Below are 13658 nucleotides of genomic sequence, written 5' to 3'. Positions count from 1 at the left end.
CTGATTCACTGCTGTCAGCCATGGGGATGGATTACTATGCTGTGCTCCAGGTCAATCGCAACTCAGAGGATGCCCAGATCAAGAAGGCGTAAGTGGACGGAATCGGAGCCTGGCTCCTGCTGAGGCAGCCCCACCCTGATGCCAGCCAAATCGCTTCCCTGTGAAGCTTAGGGCAGGAAAGTGGCACCTCTTTCCTCTTGCATACCATATCCTGGCTTTGAGCTGGTCAGGACGCAGACTGGAAATTCAGACACACCTGTAGTGCACCAGTGGGCTCCCCGTGTCCAATCCTCCGCACCATTATGTCCTACTGGGTCATGTTCGAATTCCTAGCTGTGAAATGAGGACAACGGATAATTTGGACCTTATCCTGAGTCTCATAGAGATCACAGGACCGTGAACCAGAAATGACTTGGACAAGAGGATGTTACAGTTTCCATTCTGGCCATTATATGGGTTTTTGTCACTAATTGATACTCATCACTGAATATCTCTGTCAAGTCTCAGGGACTCTGTGAAAGTCTAGATATGGGTGTGATGGTACCTGCCTGTAATCCCCAAATAGTTGGTGCACAGCCTGAGCTGCATAGGCTGCACAGCAAGGCTCTGTTCAAAAAAGAAAAGGGGTGAGTAAGTGTGTTTAGGGGGGCATCTAGGACAGAAGTCAGACTGTATTGTTGAAATTTTTTATCTTTTAAATTTTTTTCTTTGAAAAAAGTTTTGGGCAAGAATTTATTGAGCACCAATTTCAGGTTGTGCACAGTGCAGGCCATTGTCATGGAATATGTATTGTTATAAAAGAAGTACCTGGTGCTGTCTTGAGAGGTGAGCGGCTTCTTGGGAAGCTGTCCTGATAATTAAGCCAAAAAACAAGGCTTACAGGAGGGTTAAGGTGCTCTGTCATGGGCTGGAGAGGAAGAGAAGAAACTGAAGTTGCCAATTGATTGTGCCATTAAAGGTATGAAGGAAAAGGAAGTATCAAGGCAACTTGAGGTTCGGGGACATGCTAGCTGCTTATATTGGATGTGGAGAAGCTGTTCTGAGAGCTTTCTATCATTGTTTTACTTAATCCTCAAGTGACCCTGAGAGGTAAATGCCATTGTTATCCCAGGAGCTTGTATGTGACGAATGGAATCAGAAATTAGACACCATCCCTACCTCCCTAGGTCAAGTTCCTGTGGATTGAAAAGAGTGTCCAGTGGGGATAGAGAAAGATGATAAACTCATTTAAAAATTGAGAAAAATTTGGTACAGTGGAAGATGCCACCCATTGCTCAGGGCTTTCACTGGCCAGTGAAAGGTTCCACTATCAAGTGGAAGGTTTCCATGATAGAAAGCAGGTGGCCAGTGGGACTTATCAAACAAAAAGTTACCAAACAGACAAGCACAGCTTAGTCACTGGAAGACCAACTACACTGGCTAGGTTTTGTTTTTTGTTTTTTTTTTGTTTGTTTGTTTTTGTTTTTCGAGACAGGGTTTCTCTGTGGCTTTGGAGCCTGTCCTGGAACTAGCTCTGTAGACCAGGCTGGTCTCGAACTCACAGAGATCTGCTACACTGGCTAGTTTTATGTCAACCTAACACAAACTATAAACCCTTGAGACATCAAGTATGACACACTCAGGCAAGTCAACCTTTCTGAACCTCAGTTTCTATCTCTAAAAGAAGCAAAAGTGTGGAGGAGGAGACAGACCAAGGAGAAAGGGCTATGGCCCAGTTGGTAAAATGTTTGCTGTACAAGCTGGAGGACCTGAGCTGGATCCCTAAAACCCACATTAAAAAAAAAAGTTGTATTTTGCTTGTAACCCTGGCTCCTGGGAGGGAGAGAAAGGTAATGAATTCCTGTGGTTGCCTAGACAATCAGCCTAGCTACTTGGAGAATCCCAGGTCAGTGAGAGACTGTGTTAATAACTGAGGTGGACAGAGGAACAACAGGAGAGGTTGTCCTCTGACCTCCACACCTGTGTGCCCACATGTGTACCTGCACAGATGCACACATAAGCAAAACACACACTTCTTAAAGAGCAGGAGTTGTGGTATTAAAATAGGATCAGATGAGATATTCTGTATGAAAATGCCCAGAAATCTGGCATATGGACTCATGAAGATAAGAGCAATAAAAAGAATTGTATGTTCCCAATGATAGCCCATAACTCTTCTACTGTAACTACTTTTAAAGTTTGAGCTTTGTGTATGCTACAGTCTCTCATGGGGGTGTCTTGAGACAGGCAGATCCTTGGCACTTGAGAACCAGCAGCTGTAGTAGAATTTATGAGACAGTAAGAGATTATCTCCAAAAAAAAAAGGTAGAAAACTAAAGTTGACCTCTGGCCTCCACATACATATGTATGCATACACACACTCACAAAATACTGAGCCTGTATAATAAAGAAAATCTCCATGCTTATCACTGATCATTGAGTTAGCACCTTCTTCAGTATCATACATCCAGTCTTATTAGCATATATCCATTCTATTGAATATGTGTTTCATTATGACATTTGCATATACTGGGATCAAACACACACACCATTTGTTTGTTTGAGACAAGGTCTGTGTAGCCCCAGCTGGCCTGGATCTGGCTATGAAGATCAGTCTGGCCTCAAACTCACAGAGATCTGCCTGCCTCTGCTCCCGGGTGTATACCACCAATACCTGGCTTCATGACACACATTTTGAACCATGACTTCATCCTTTCTCTTCCATTCAAGACAGCTGATGATTAAAGAGGTGTCATTGTATAAAGAAAGTTGGGGAGTGAATATTAGCTTGAAGTATCTGGATTGTCTGCTGAAGGCAACAGGGAAATGAGTGAAGAGATTCAGTAGGAGAGTGACGTCAGAGTATTTTAGAAGAAAGAAATGGGGGAGAGGGGAAAGAAAGGAGGGAAGAAGAAAAGGAAGGAGAGAGTAGAGAAAGAGATACAGGGAAAAACCCATTCGCAGTGTACACTAAGAACTAGAGAGGACTCTTAAGGTTACAAGGGAAACACAGCTGTGACATAGTTGCAGGAAGGAGAGGCAGGATGACAGTGTTTAAGAAGACAAACTGAGGACATTTGGCGACGAATGGGACAGGATTCAGAGATTATGCTTAGATTTCCAGCTGTGGCACCTGGGGAGAAATGAGGGTCCTGTTTGGGGTGAGGATCTGGCATGTTGGCAAGATCTGGGAGAAGACAGGGAACTGCAGTGGCAGGACACAAAGGTCTGCAGCTCAGGGAAGCAGGCTGGTAGAGTGAGAGTCTGTGAAAGGAGAGAAGACACTACTGAACTCCATATGGCTGTGTGAGAGGGCTGGGCAGGGACAGGAGCCCTGATCAGACCCAGCAGGGACTATGTGGGGTCAAACTGGGACTGAGTGACTTGGGCTTCTGGGCTCAAGGTTTTCTTTTTGCCCGCCCTGCCATGCCCTGTAGCAGCAGACTTCCTTGCCCACACACCTCCCCTGCAACTCTTTCTAAAGGGGAGTGAAACAAGAGGAGAGAAATTTCAGTCCTAACATCACAGCTCCATTCCTGTGGGCACTCTCCATGCTACTTAAATCTCTTAATTGATGGTCTCAGCTCCTGACAGGACATGTCCGCAACCTTCAGGTTTCAGTCCAGTTCCCTGCTGTCACTCCTAGAGGTCTGGATGCTCAGCATGTCCCAGAAGGTCCAGGCATCGTACGAATAATCCCTTATTAAACTCTCCGCAGAGCATCCACTACATGTCCTCAGATACTGCAGGCATCCCGGGACTGAGGGCTGGCATGGCAGATAGTAATTGGGACAAGAACGAGCACAGAGGTGGAAGAGTGCCAGGGCCTGATGGGACCTGAGGGCTCATCCTACACCTGAGAAGCCTGTGTTGGTCCTGGTCCTCTGTGAAGTAGACACCGAGCTAGAATTAGATGTAAACAGTGTATGACAGGAACCTATTCTGGGAATAAGCAGAGGGAGCCTGCAAACTTCAGCAAAGGTCTAAGACCTGTGGAAAGAAAGGGTTGGTGGGTTTTAGGTAGAGAGAGCTAAATGTGGCTTGCAGGGGAATTGTCAAGCCAAGTTGATAGAAGATGTGTCGAACATGGAGAGTCTCCCCATTTAAAGGCTTGGCTCCTAGCACATTGTGCTACTGGGAAACAACTAGCTCATGAGGGGATAAACTTCATCATTAATCAATTAATTGATGGGTTAATTTCTTCATATTGGAATAGGCTATCACAAGGCAGGGAGTATTAGAAGCAGCATGTCTCTGGAGGCTGGCCTTTGATGTCTTGTCCTTGGACTCTCCCTCACCGTGTTTCTTTCTTCTTCTCTCTCCTCTCCCTACTATTTCTTTCCTTTCTCTCCCCTATCCATCCACATTTTCTCTGCTCCTCCTCCCCCTTTCTCCTCTCTTCTCTTTCTCCCTCAGCACTTTTCTTCCCGGCTGTTCTTCCTGGCTGTCATTCAGGTGATCAGCTTTGTTCTTTGTTATGATGTTCAGCCTGAAAGCAGCAGTGCTAGCCAACCATGGATGAAAACTATTCGCCAAAATAAGTTCTTCCTCTTTTTAGGTAGTTATTCTCAGTTATGTTATCACAGTGACAAAAAGCTGGCATTGGGGGTGTCCCGTGTCTCACAGGTGAACCATCACTAAATCTTTACTGAATTAGGTCTCGGCTGTGGGAGCTAAGAGGACAAGCAGCCTTTGACAGTCTGTCAGGACTGCTGGCCAGTTGTGCTCTCTACCCCAGGGTCTCTTCCAAAAGATCCAAGCAGTACACCCCACAGCCACTGATATCTGTACCACTCTCCATGGTTTGTACCAAAGCTAGACAGCAAAAGTCAGCCCTGAGCCGTGCTCCAGCCCTCAGAAGCAGATCAGAGGCAAGGGCTTGCATTTTCTCCCTCATCTAGGTACCGGAAACTTGCCCTGAAGAACCACCCGTTGAAGTCAAACGAGCCATCTGCACCAGAGACATTCAGGCAAATAGCAGAAGCCTATGATGTGCTGAGCGACCGTGAGTGATGGTGGGGATGTCATTCGCCGCTCCATTAGGATCATTCCTCGAGTGTCTAGGCTGTCAGTAAAGAGTAAGCAATCATCCTCCCTGCCCAGTATCTAGACAAACTGAGAGCAAACCAGGCCCTCAGGTGGGTGGGCTTATTGCTCGCCCCGCTGAGGCAATTCAGCAGTGGGGCATGTTCCCTTGTCTCCAGCCAGGCAGAGAGGAGCCTCCCTGAGGTTCAGAGGAGGATGCCGGCTGCTGGGGCAGAGGGCTGAGAAGGAGCAGGCACTCATTTATCCTTCCCAGACTGCCTCCAGGGACAGAAGGAGCAGAGAGCCATGGAGAGCCTTAGAGCCATAGGAAATCAGTTGTGCAGCCCAGCAGGCCTCCTTAGGGCTGATTTGGGGACTGTGATTGTGGCTATTGTTCATGAGAATAGCTAAACTATGACTCCCAGCCCTGACTTTTCAGAACTCTAAAATTTGCAAGTTCAGAATTCTTAGATTTTAAAATTTAAATTCTAGTTTCCCTTCCAAAAATGAACTAGGCCAAACCAGGTACATACCTGACCTTCCAGTTCCAAACCAGGCAAATTTTTCTCATTGCTTTTCTGGGCTATCTGGTCATACTATAGACTCTATAGGATAGACAAATGACTTGGAAACTCACACAGTGATAGTGATACTGAAGCTCTAACTTCTAGACAGTTCCAGGCAGCAGGATGCAGAAGATAAGGCTGTCCTGGCCCATCACCTTCACCAGCTTTCTCACTAGCTGCCAGCCTCTCCATCCTCACAAGCCCCATGTCCCTCCTCAAAGTCACATGTATCCACAGCCGTGAAGAGAGGCATCTATGACAAATTTGGCGAGGAAGGCCTGAAGGGTGGGATTCCTCTGGAGTTTGGATCTCAGACTCCATGGACAACAGGCTACGTCTTCCATGGCAACCCTGAAAAGGTGTTTCACGAGTTTTTTGGAGGAGACAACCCCTTCAGTGGTAAGAATCCCACCCTACCCCTTGCCTCACTGGGAAAGAACACAGCTGGAGAAAATACCTTTTTTGGTGGTTATGTATTTATTTTGTATTATTTTGTATTATGTATTTATTTTGTATTATTATTATTATTATTATTATTATTGAAACATGTATCCCACACAAGCCTTAGACTTGCTGTTTAAACAAGGATGACCTTAAACTCATAAATCCTTGCCGGGCAGTGGTGGTGCACGCCTTTAATCACAGCACTCAGAAGACAGAGGCAGGTGAGTCTCTGTGAGTTCAAGGCCAGCCTGGCTACAAGAGCATGTTCCAGGACAGACTTTCCTTGAAAAACAGAGAAACCCTGTCTTGAAAAAACAAAAAATAAAGGGGGGGGGAGTGGAGAGATGGCTCAGTGGTTAAGAGCACTGACTGCTTTTCCAGAGGACCGGGTTCAATTCCTAGTAACCACGTAGCAGCTCACACCTGTTCATACTTCCTGTTCCAGGGAATCTGATAGTCTCACACAGACGTACATGCAGGCAAAACACCAGTTTGAATAAAATACAATTAAATAAATTATTAAAAAACAAAACAAAACAAAAAATTCCTGGTCCTCCTGCCTCCCAAATACTGGGATTATAGGCATGTGCCACTACAACCCAGTTTTCTTTCTTTTTTATTTTTAAAAATTTTATATTTGTTTTATGTGTGTGGCAGTTTTGCCTGTAGGTATGTGCACATGTGTGTGATTGGTGCCCAAGGAGGTCAGAATAAAGCATCAGATCCCTGGAACTGGAATTAGGGATGGTTGTAAGTCGCCATGTGGGTACTGGGAACTGAATTTGGGTTCTCTGCAAGAGCAACGAGTGCTCTTTTTGTTTTTGTTTTTTTTAAAAAAAGTTTTTTGAGACAGGGTTTCTCTGTGTAGCCTTAGCTGTCCTGGAACCAGCTCTGTAGATCAGGTTGGCCTCAAACTCGCAGAGATCTGCCCACCTCTGCCTCCCGAGTGTTGGGATTAAAGGTACGTGCCACAACCGCCTAGCACCAGAAGTGCTCTTAACCACTGAGCCATCCCTGCAGCCTCCTAGGCTTGGTCTCTGTAGTGCATGTTGTTCCAAATTCATTTTGTAGTCCAGCTGGCTCTGTATTCATGGTGATCCTGGATTAGCCACCCAAATATTAGGATTACAGGTATGAGTCACCACATTCAGTCTGGTTTTCTCTATTTGAGAAATAAACACAGTACATGGAGGGGAAAAGGATTACTTATTTATCTGAGTCAGGATCACTCTCTGTAGCCCAGGCTGGCCTCAAATTCTTCAGCCTCCCAAGTCCTGGATCACACATGTAAACCACCACACCAAAATCAGAATGAAAGTTACTGAAAAATATTCTAACCTGCCATTTCTTTTCCTCTCCTAAATGCAGCTACTTGTCATTAACATCTCCCATGTCCTTCCAGAAATCTTCTGTCTTTAAAAATAGTCTGTGATGGGGGCTGGAGAGGTGGCTCAGTGGTTAAGAGCATTGCCTGCTCTTCCAAAGGTCCTGAGTTCAATTCCCACAACCACATGGTGGTTCACAACCATCTGGAATGAGGTCTGGTGCCCTCTTCTGGCCTGCAGACATACAGACAGAATATTGTATACATAATAAGTAAATAAATATTTTTAAAAATTAAAAAAAATAGTCTGTGATGCAAAGAATTGAAATTGGGGCCTTGTATGGTCAGAGCAGTGGTTCTCAACCAATGAGTCACAGCCTTTCAACAAGCCTCTAACTCCAAAACTATTTACACTACAATTCATAACAGTAGTAAAATTACAAAGTAGCAACAAAAATAACTTTATGATTGGGGGTCACCACAACATGAGGAACTGTATTAAAGGAAGGATCACAGTATTAGGAAGAACCACTGTTCTAGGCAAAGACTTTATCATGGAACTACGTTCTTGATCATTTTTTTTTTTTTTTTGGTTTTTCGAGACAGGGTTTCGCTGTGGCTTTGGAGCCTGTCCTGGAACTAGCTCTGTAGACCAGGCTGGTCTCGAACTCACAGAAATCCGCCTGCCTCTGCCTCCCGAGTGCTGGGATTAAAGGCGTGCGCCACCACCGCCCGGCTTGATCATTTTTTAAAAAGGATTTTTCTTACATTTATTTAGAGAGTGTAAATCAAAGGACCACCCTCAGGAGTCAGTTGTCTGCTTCCACCTCAAGGAATTGGTCACAGTGCCCTTATTTATTGATGCCGTGACACAGGCCCCCGGACCATCACATCTTCAGCCTCTGCACATTCCCTACTGTTGAACATTCACCATCTAACTTGACACATTCATCCCATGACATTAGTCATGACAAACTGGGTACATAACAGCCACCTCTGCAGAATACAAAGGGCCCTCTCACTCCATTCTACAAAGGGCCCCACATCTAGCAATATATCATAGTGACCAAGGCTACAGTTTCTGTGGTCAAGTGGTCCAGTGGTTGAGGCCCTAATATCATTACTCACTAGCTGTGGAGATGTGAGCATTTTGTTGACCTCTCTGGGCCAAAAAGTAAAGAAAGTCACCGGGTACAGAGCCTGATTCACAACAGGCTCACCCAAGGTTAGCTGTTTCTCATCTTAATGGTATAGATAGGGCAAGCATTACCCCATACCACAGACTAAAGAACTGAGATCCAAAGAATTATAGTATAGTATAGATCAGGAAGGGTATCTCTCTTCTGCTGCATCAGGCTAAAGGCAAGGGCATCAGGCAGGCAGGGGTAGATGAGGCTGACGGAAGGTGCTTCAGGCATGCCGGCAATCACTCACAGTTGCCATGGACCACCAAGTCCTTCTTCATATAAACTAGTAACTCTAGAGCGCTTGACCCTGGCTTGTCTAGAATATTCTTGGGAGAGACAGAGAGGGGCCAGTGGGGTCTGAGTGTAGAGTAGATGGGCGGTTTGAACGTACTCTACCTGAATGGAGTCTTCTCTGCTCTACCAGGTTCTTCCCCTTAGAGCGATGTCGCAGTGTGTTCACGCAGCAGGAGCTGGCAGCACCTCACTCTGTGGGAGTCCTAGGAAGCACTGGGGCCTGTCAAGCCTGATGCTCACTGGTCTGAAGCTAAGGGTAGCTTCTTAAAGCCAGTGTGGTGGCTCATACCTGTCATTCCAGCATTCAGGAGATTGGGACAGGAGGATTGCTTTGAGTTCAAGGCTAAAACCAAAATGAAATTAAATGAATAGCCCCTTGGTCTGTAGCTTTGAGAAGTGGAAATGTTACATTGAAACTTAGCCCTGGGTCACTGGAGAGGTTGAAGGGAATACGTGTGTGTGTGTACCTGTCTGTGTGTCTGTCATCTGTTTGATTTGTGTCTTCGGACATTATTTCTGTTACTCATCTTCCCATCTCCTTTTAGAATTTTTTGATGCAGACGGAAATGATATAGATTTGAATTTTGGGGGGCTTCGCGGCCGAGGAGTCCAGAAACAAGACCCTCCAATCGAGCGAGACCTCTATTTGTCCCTTGAGGACTTATTCTTTGGCTGCACCAAAAAGATTAAGATCTCCCGAAGGGTGCGTATCAGCTTGCTCCTCTTAGCAGGCGCTTTCTAACCCTACAAACCTCCCTGTCACCTCCCCTTCCCCTGACTGTTGGGAAACTCGGTGATCCTTTCTGACAGAACCATTGGATCTTAGACCAAGAGACTCAGCAATTTTAGATTTTAGATTCTAGAATCTGACATTTGAAATGGATAACAGAGAGGATTCACCTTTCCTTCTGGTGCAGAAATCATTTCTGCAGCCTCCTCATGGGGACAGGATCCTTCCCTTTTCAGTCCAGTCCCACCATTTTGGAAAGTGGAGGAGTAGGAGCAGGAGGAATCTCCTACGAGTTCCATTCCAGGGCATTTCCAGACCACATTCCCAAGAGTATGTGTATGGCCACAGGGTGGACATGGAGGTGGGCTGGTACAGTCTCTAAGGTGACAGCTTAGGGAAGACCCTTGTGAATATCTGTTGCAGTATTCATTCAGTCCTTGGCCTGACCGTGGTTTGTGGTCCAGCCCTCTTCCTCCCTTTGCTTGGGGGAGATGGCCACTTTGGCCATGCTTCCCAAAGGCAGTTCTCTGTGCTCATTGGATTGGGGACAGGATGGTGGGATGCTTTGTATGAGGTTCAATAGCTTACCTTCAGAAAGTCTGCTGCACTCTAGTGACCAGCCCCTATTTTCTTCATATCAACCAATAATTTAAACTATAAACTGAAGTCTGGGGTCTCTAGTGGGCTTGTACTAGACAGTAAAATGCCATGGAGCCTGGAGAAGGGTTGGGAGAACTTTGAGATAAGGTCAGACTTCTGGGATTTGGAGAGAGGAACCTTTCACTGTGTTCCTGTTGGTGACTGTTGTCTCAGGCCACAGCTTTGCCTTGGAGAGTCACAAGCTCTTAGATCCAGTGGCAGTGGGATGGGAGTGGGAATGGCTCTGGCAGTTCACCCTGATTGCTATGGGTACTGTCTGAGCACGAGCTCCACAGAGACATCCCAAATCTACTCCTCACTCCCACCTCTATTGCTGCAGGTACTAAATGAAGATAAATATTCCTCCACCATAAAGGACAAGATTCTGACAATTGACGTGAGGCCTGGGTGGAGGCAGGGCACACGCATCACCTTTGAGAAGGAAGGGGACCAGGTGAGAGGGTGAAAAGCTGGCTGGGGTGAGTCTCCAGGCTCACATGGTGGGAGGACTGAGAGGGTAGGAGACCATGGTTTGTTTGTTTTGTTTTTCTTTCCCTACAAGTTCTGGTCTAGCAGAATGAGGTGGTCTCTAGAGTTCCTTCCCAAGGACAGAGCCTCAAAATGCTTCTGTAGATGCAGTTTGGGGTTATTATCATTTTACACAGTGGGAAAACTAGGGCTCCACATGGAAGGGACTTGCTCAAGATAAGAACACAAAAAGCACCAGATAGTGGTGGTACACACTGTTAATTCCATCATTCAGGAGGCAGAGGCAGGTGGATCTCTTTGAGTTCGAGGCCAGCCTGGTCTACTAAGTTCCAGGCAGCCAGAGCTGCACAGAGAAACCCTGACTCAAAAAAACAAAACCAAAAAGAAAAGAACACAAAAGCTAAAAGAAGGTTTTGGGGAAGATGTTCAATACCAGCCAAGGATGGAGACCTGGACTTGATCCTCAGCACCACTCCTGTAACCCCAGTGCTGGCAGACAGAGAGACAGAAGGGCCCTCAGCTTCCCCTCCAGTGTTCTTGGGTAGTAATCCCTAAGAAAGCCCAAGGAGAGAGGCTGCTCAGAAGCATTCCATTAATGATGATTTGAAATTAAAATACGTATCTGTGGGAAAACATCGAATTACTGCGCTAAGGATGCTGAGTCCTTATGTGCTGAGATGAACTGAAATAATGGAGGGCTCAGAGCTGAAAGACATTAATTCCCTTGCCTATACCCATTCTCTTTCTCACCTGTAGAATACCTGCTTCCAACAATCACTCTTCAATATGGTTCACTGGGAGTTGAAGCCAATCAGGAGGCTGAGGCAGGGGGATCACTTGAGCCTAGGAGTTCAAGTTCAGTCTTGACTTGGTGACTGTGTCAACTTGGGCTACAGAGCAAGACCCTGTCATAAGAAAGCAGGCAAACAACAGATACCCAGAGCCAACATCCCCTGCTCTGAGCAGCATTTCCCAATCTCCCCATATGGCCCTAGAGTCTCCTCAGAGCCCAGCCTTTGGGCCTCCCTTTATCCTGGTCTTGAGCTTGCTGAGGAATAACTGTCAGGTTATTTCTCGCACTGGGAGCTGCAGAAATAGCTTTCTTTCTGTCTACAGAGGCCAGAAGAGAGGTTTGAGTTCAGCGTGTCTTGCTGAAGCAGAGAAATAGTTTCTGAGTTACTGACCTGCAGAGAAGTTGTCTGGGCCAGCTCAGTGTCCAGCTGTCACACAAGGAAGTCTACTTTGGGAATGGGGAGTGAAACCGGGTAGGCTTCTCTAGGAAGTGGCCCTAGGCCACCCTGAAAACTGGGCATAATTTTCCATTGCACAGGGGAAGACATGGAGGCAAGCAGTGGCTGAAACTTGGCCAAATCATGCAATCAAAAAACCTGTTACCCCTTGGCTTTTCCTGCCCAGGGACCCAACATTATCCCGGCTGATATTATCTTCATCGTAAAGGAGAAACTGCATCCTCGCTTCCGCAGGGAGCTTGACAACCTCTTCTTTGTGTACCCCATTCCTTTGGGTAAGGTGAGTGTGTACAGTGCAGAAGAAGAGCATGGAGACCCAGAATGAACCCCACTTGTAGCATCTTAGGCTTCATCTCCACCAACCAACTTCTAGAAATCACAGGGTTTTGTGTCTCTCTCCTTGGCACTGGTGGATCTGTGGAATAGCTCCTCCTTGCCCCCTTCCTCATTTTTCTACACACTGTCCTGACCCTGCCGCTGTCCCCACTTTCTCTTCAGGGTGCCCCTGTTGACTTGTTCTTTGCTCTTCAGACTTCAGGGTGAGCACACCTGCCTGGTTGAGGCACTTTCATACCTGTCCACCTCACCCTGGAAGCTCTTCAGTTACTGTTACTGCTGTATGGTCCTCCTCCCACAGAACCTGCCATTACTGCCTCGCAAAACCCTTACACTCTGTTATCACCAACCCGACTTACCACACTTCAAACTAGAAGGCAGGACATGACTCATTCACAAGTAGTTCCTGAACAGCCTTTTGCCTCCCTGGTGTCCAGCTCAGGGTTGGAAGCCAAGTAAGCTCCTGAATGCCTTTAAAATAGAATGGCTGTGGTGACATTCTGTATATCCACCTCTTATTCAAACCTCTCCAGGCTCTCACCTGCTGCACCGTGGAGGTGAAGACCCTAGATGACCGTCTGCTCAACATCCCCATCAATGATATCGTCCAGTGAGTATATCCACCTGGTGACAAGAAAGGATGGACTGTGCAGGCTGTAGCCACAGGAGGGCTCCCTCAGGCTGAAACCCAAATCCACCTTTCTCTCACAAAGATGGAATGCTTTTCTCTAATATGTATGAAGCCCCCGTAGAGGTCCGAGAACCCCAGTATCAGTCACTCTCTTGCCTCCATTCTCGAAACTTCTCATCAGAATACGCAGGAGTGGCCCCCAAGTGTTTTTCCAAGAAAGGTCCCTGACAGGAAAGGTTTGACTCCGCCCGCAGAGTCTGCTCTGCTCCCTAGGAAGTGTCACACAGCCCATTCCTGTGGTCCTGTGAGTTAGGGCGGTGTGGACCCCATGGACACTCTCTCTCTGAGACTTCTACGCTTCTTTTCTCTCTCAGTCCCAAGTACTTCAAGATAGTGCCAGGTGAGGGTATGCCACTGCCTGAGGATCCTACCAAGAAGGGGGACCTCTTCATTTTCTTTGACATCCAATTCCCCACCCGCCTCACACCTCAGAAGAAGCAGATGCTGCGCCAGGCATTGCTGACCTAATTCTGGGGCACCTGGACAGGAGCAGGGATGGAGAGGGCTAGCTGGGCCTTACACACTCCACCCCCACAGTGAAGATGGGGAAGTGTGAGACCTTAGGCCAATATAATAAAGATTCCTTTCCTATCCTCTATGACCTGAAGTGTGCTGGAGAGAAGCTTCCTGCTTTGCCTTCCTTTGGACCCTGAAAAGCTAGGCACCTGGGGTCCCATTTGGCTTCCTAGGCATGGACTATTCCC

At 46.7% G+C, this 13658-nt stretch overlaps 1 protein-coding gene across 1 annotated transcript; it reads left to right on the top strand.

Annotated features, from left to right (window-relative positions):
• LOC121459083 (dnaJ homolog subfamily B member 13) lies at window positions 1-13422 on the top strand. Its single transcript, XM_041668591.1, has 8 exons — window positions 1-88; window positions 4881-4984; window positions 5808-5969; window positions 9365-9522; window positions 10529-10642; window positions 12094-12207; window positions 12797-12873; window positions 13269-13422. The coding sequence occupies exons 1-8, from the start codon at window positions 21-23 to the stop codon at window positions 13420-13422; spliced, it is 951 nt and encodes a 316-aa protein (XP_041524525.1). The 5' UTR covers window positions 1-20.
• Window positions 13423-13658: the final 236 nt, after the last annotated feature.

This window comes from Microtus oregoni, unplaced genomic scaffold, assembly GCF_018167655.1.
Source record: "Microtus oregoni isolate MIOR12 unplaced genomic scaffold, Mior012 000018F_ref0000195, whole genome shotgun sequence".
In the NCBI taxonomy this organism is placed as follows: domain Eukaryota; kingdom Metazoa; phylum Chordata; class Mammalia; order Rodentia; family Cricetidae; genus Microtus; species Microtus oregoni.
The sequence above is the reverse complement of the archived record's forward strand: the minus strand, read 5'-3'. Positions and strand labels throughout refer to the sequence as shown.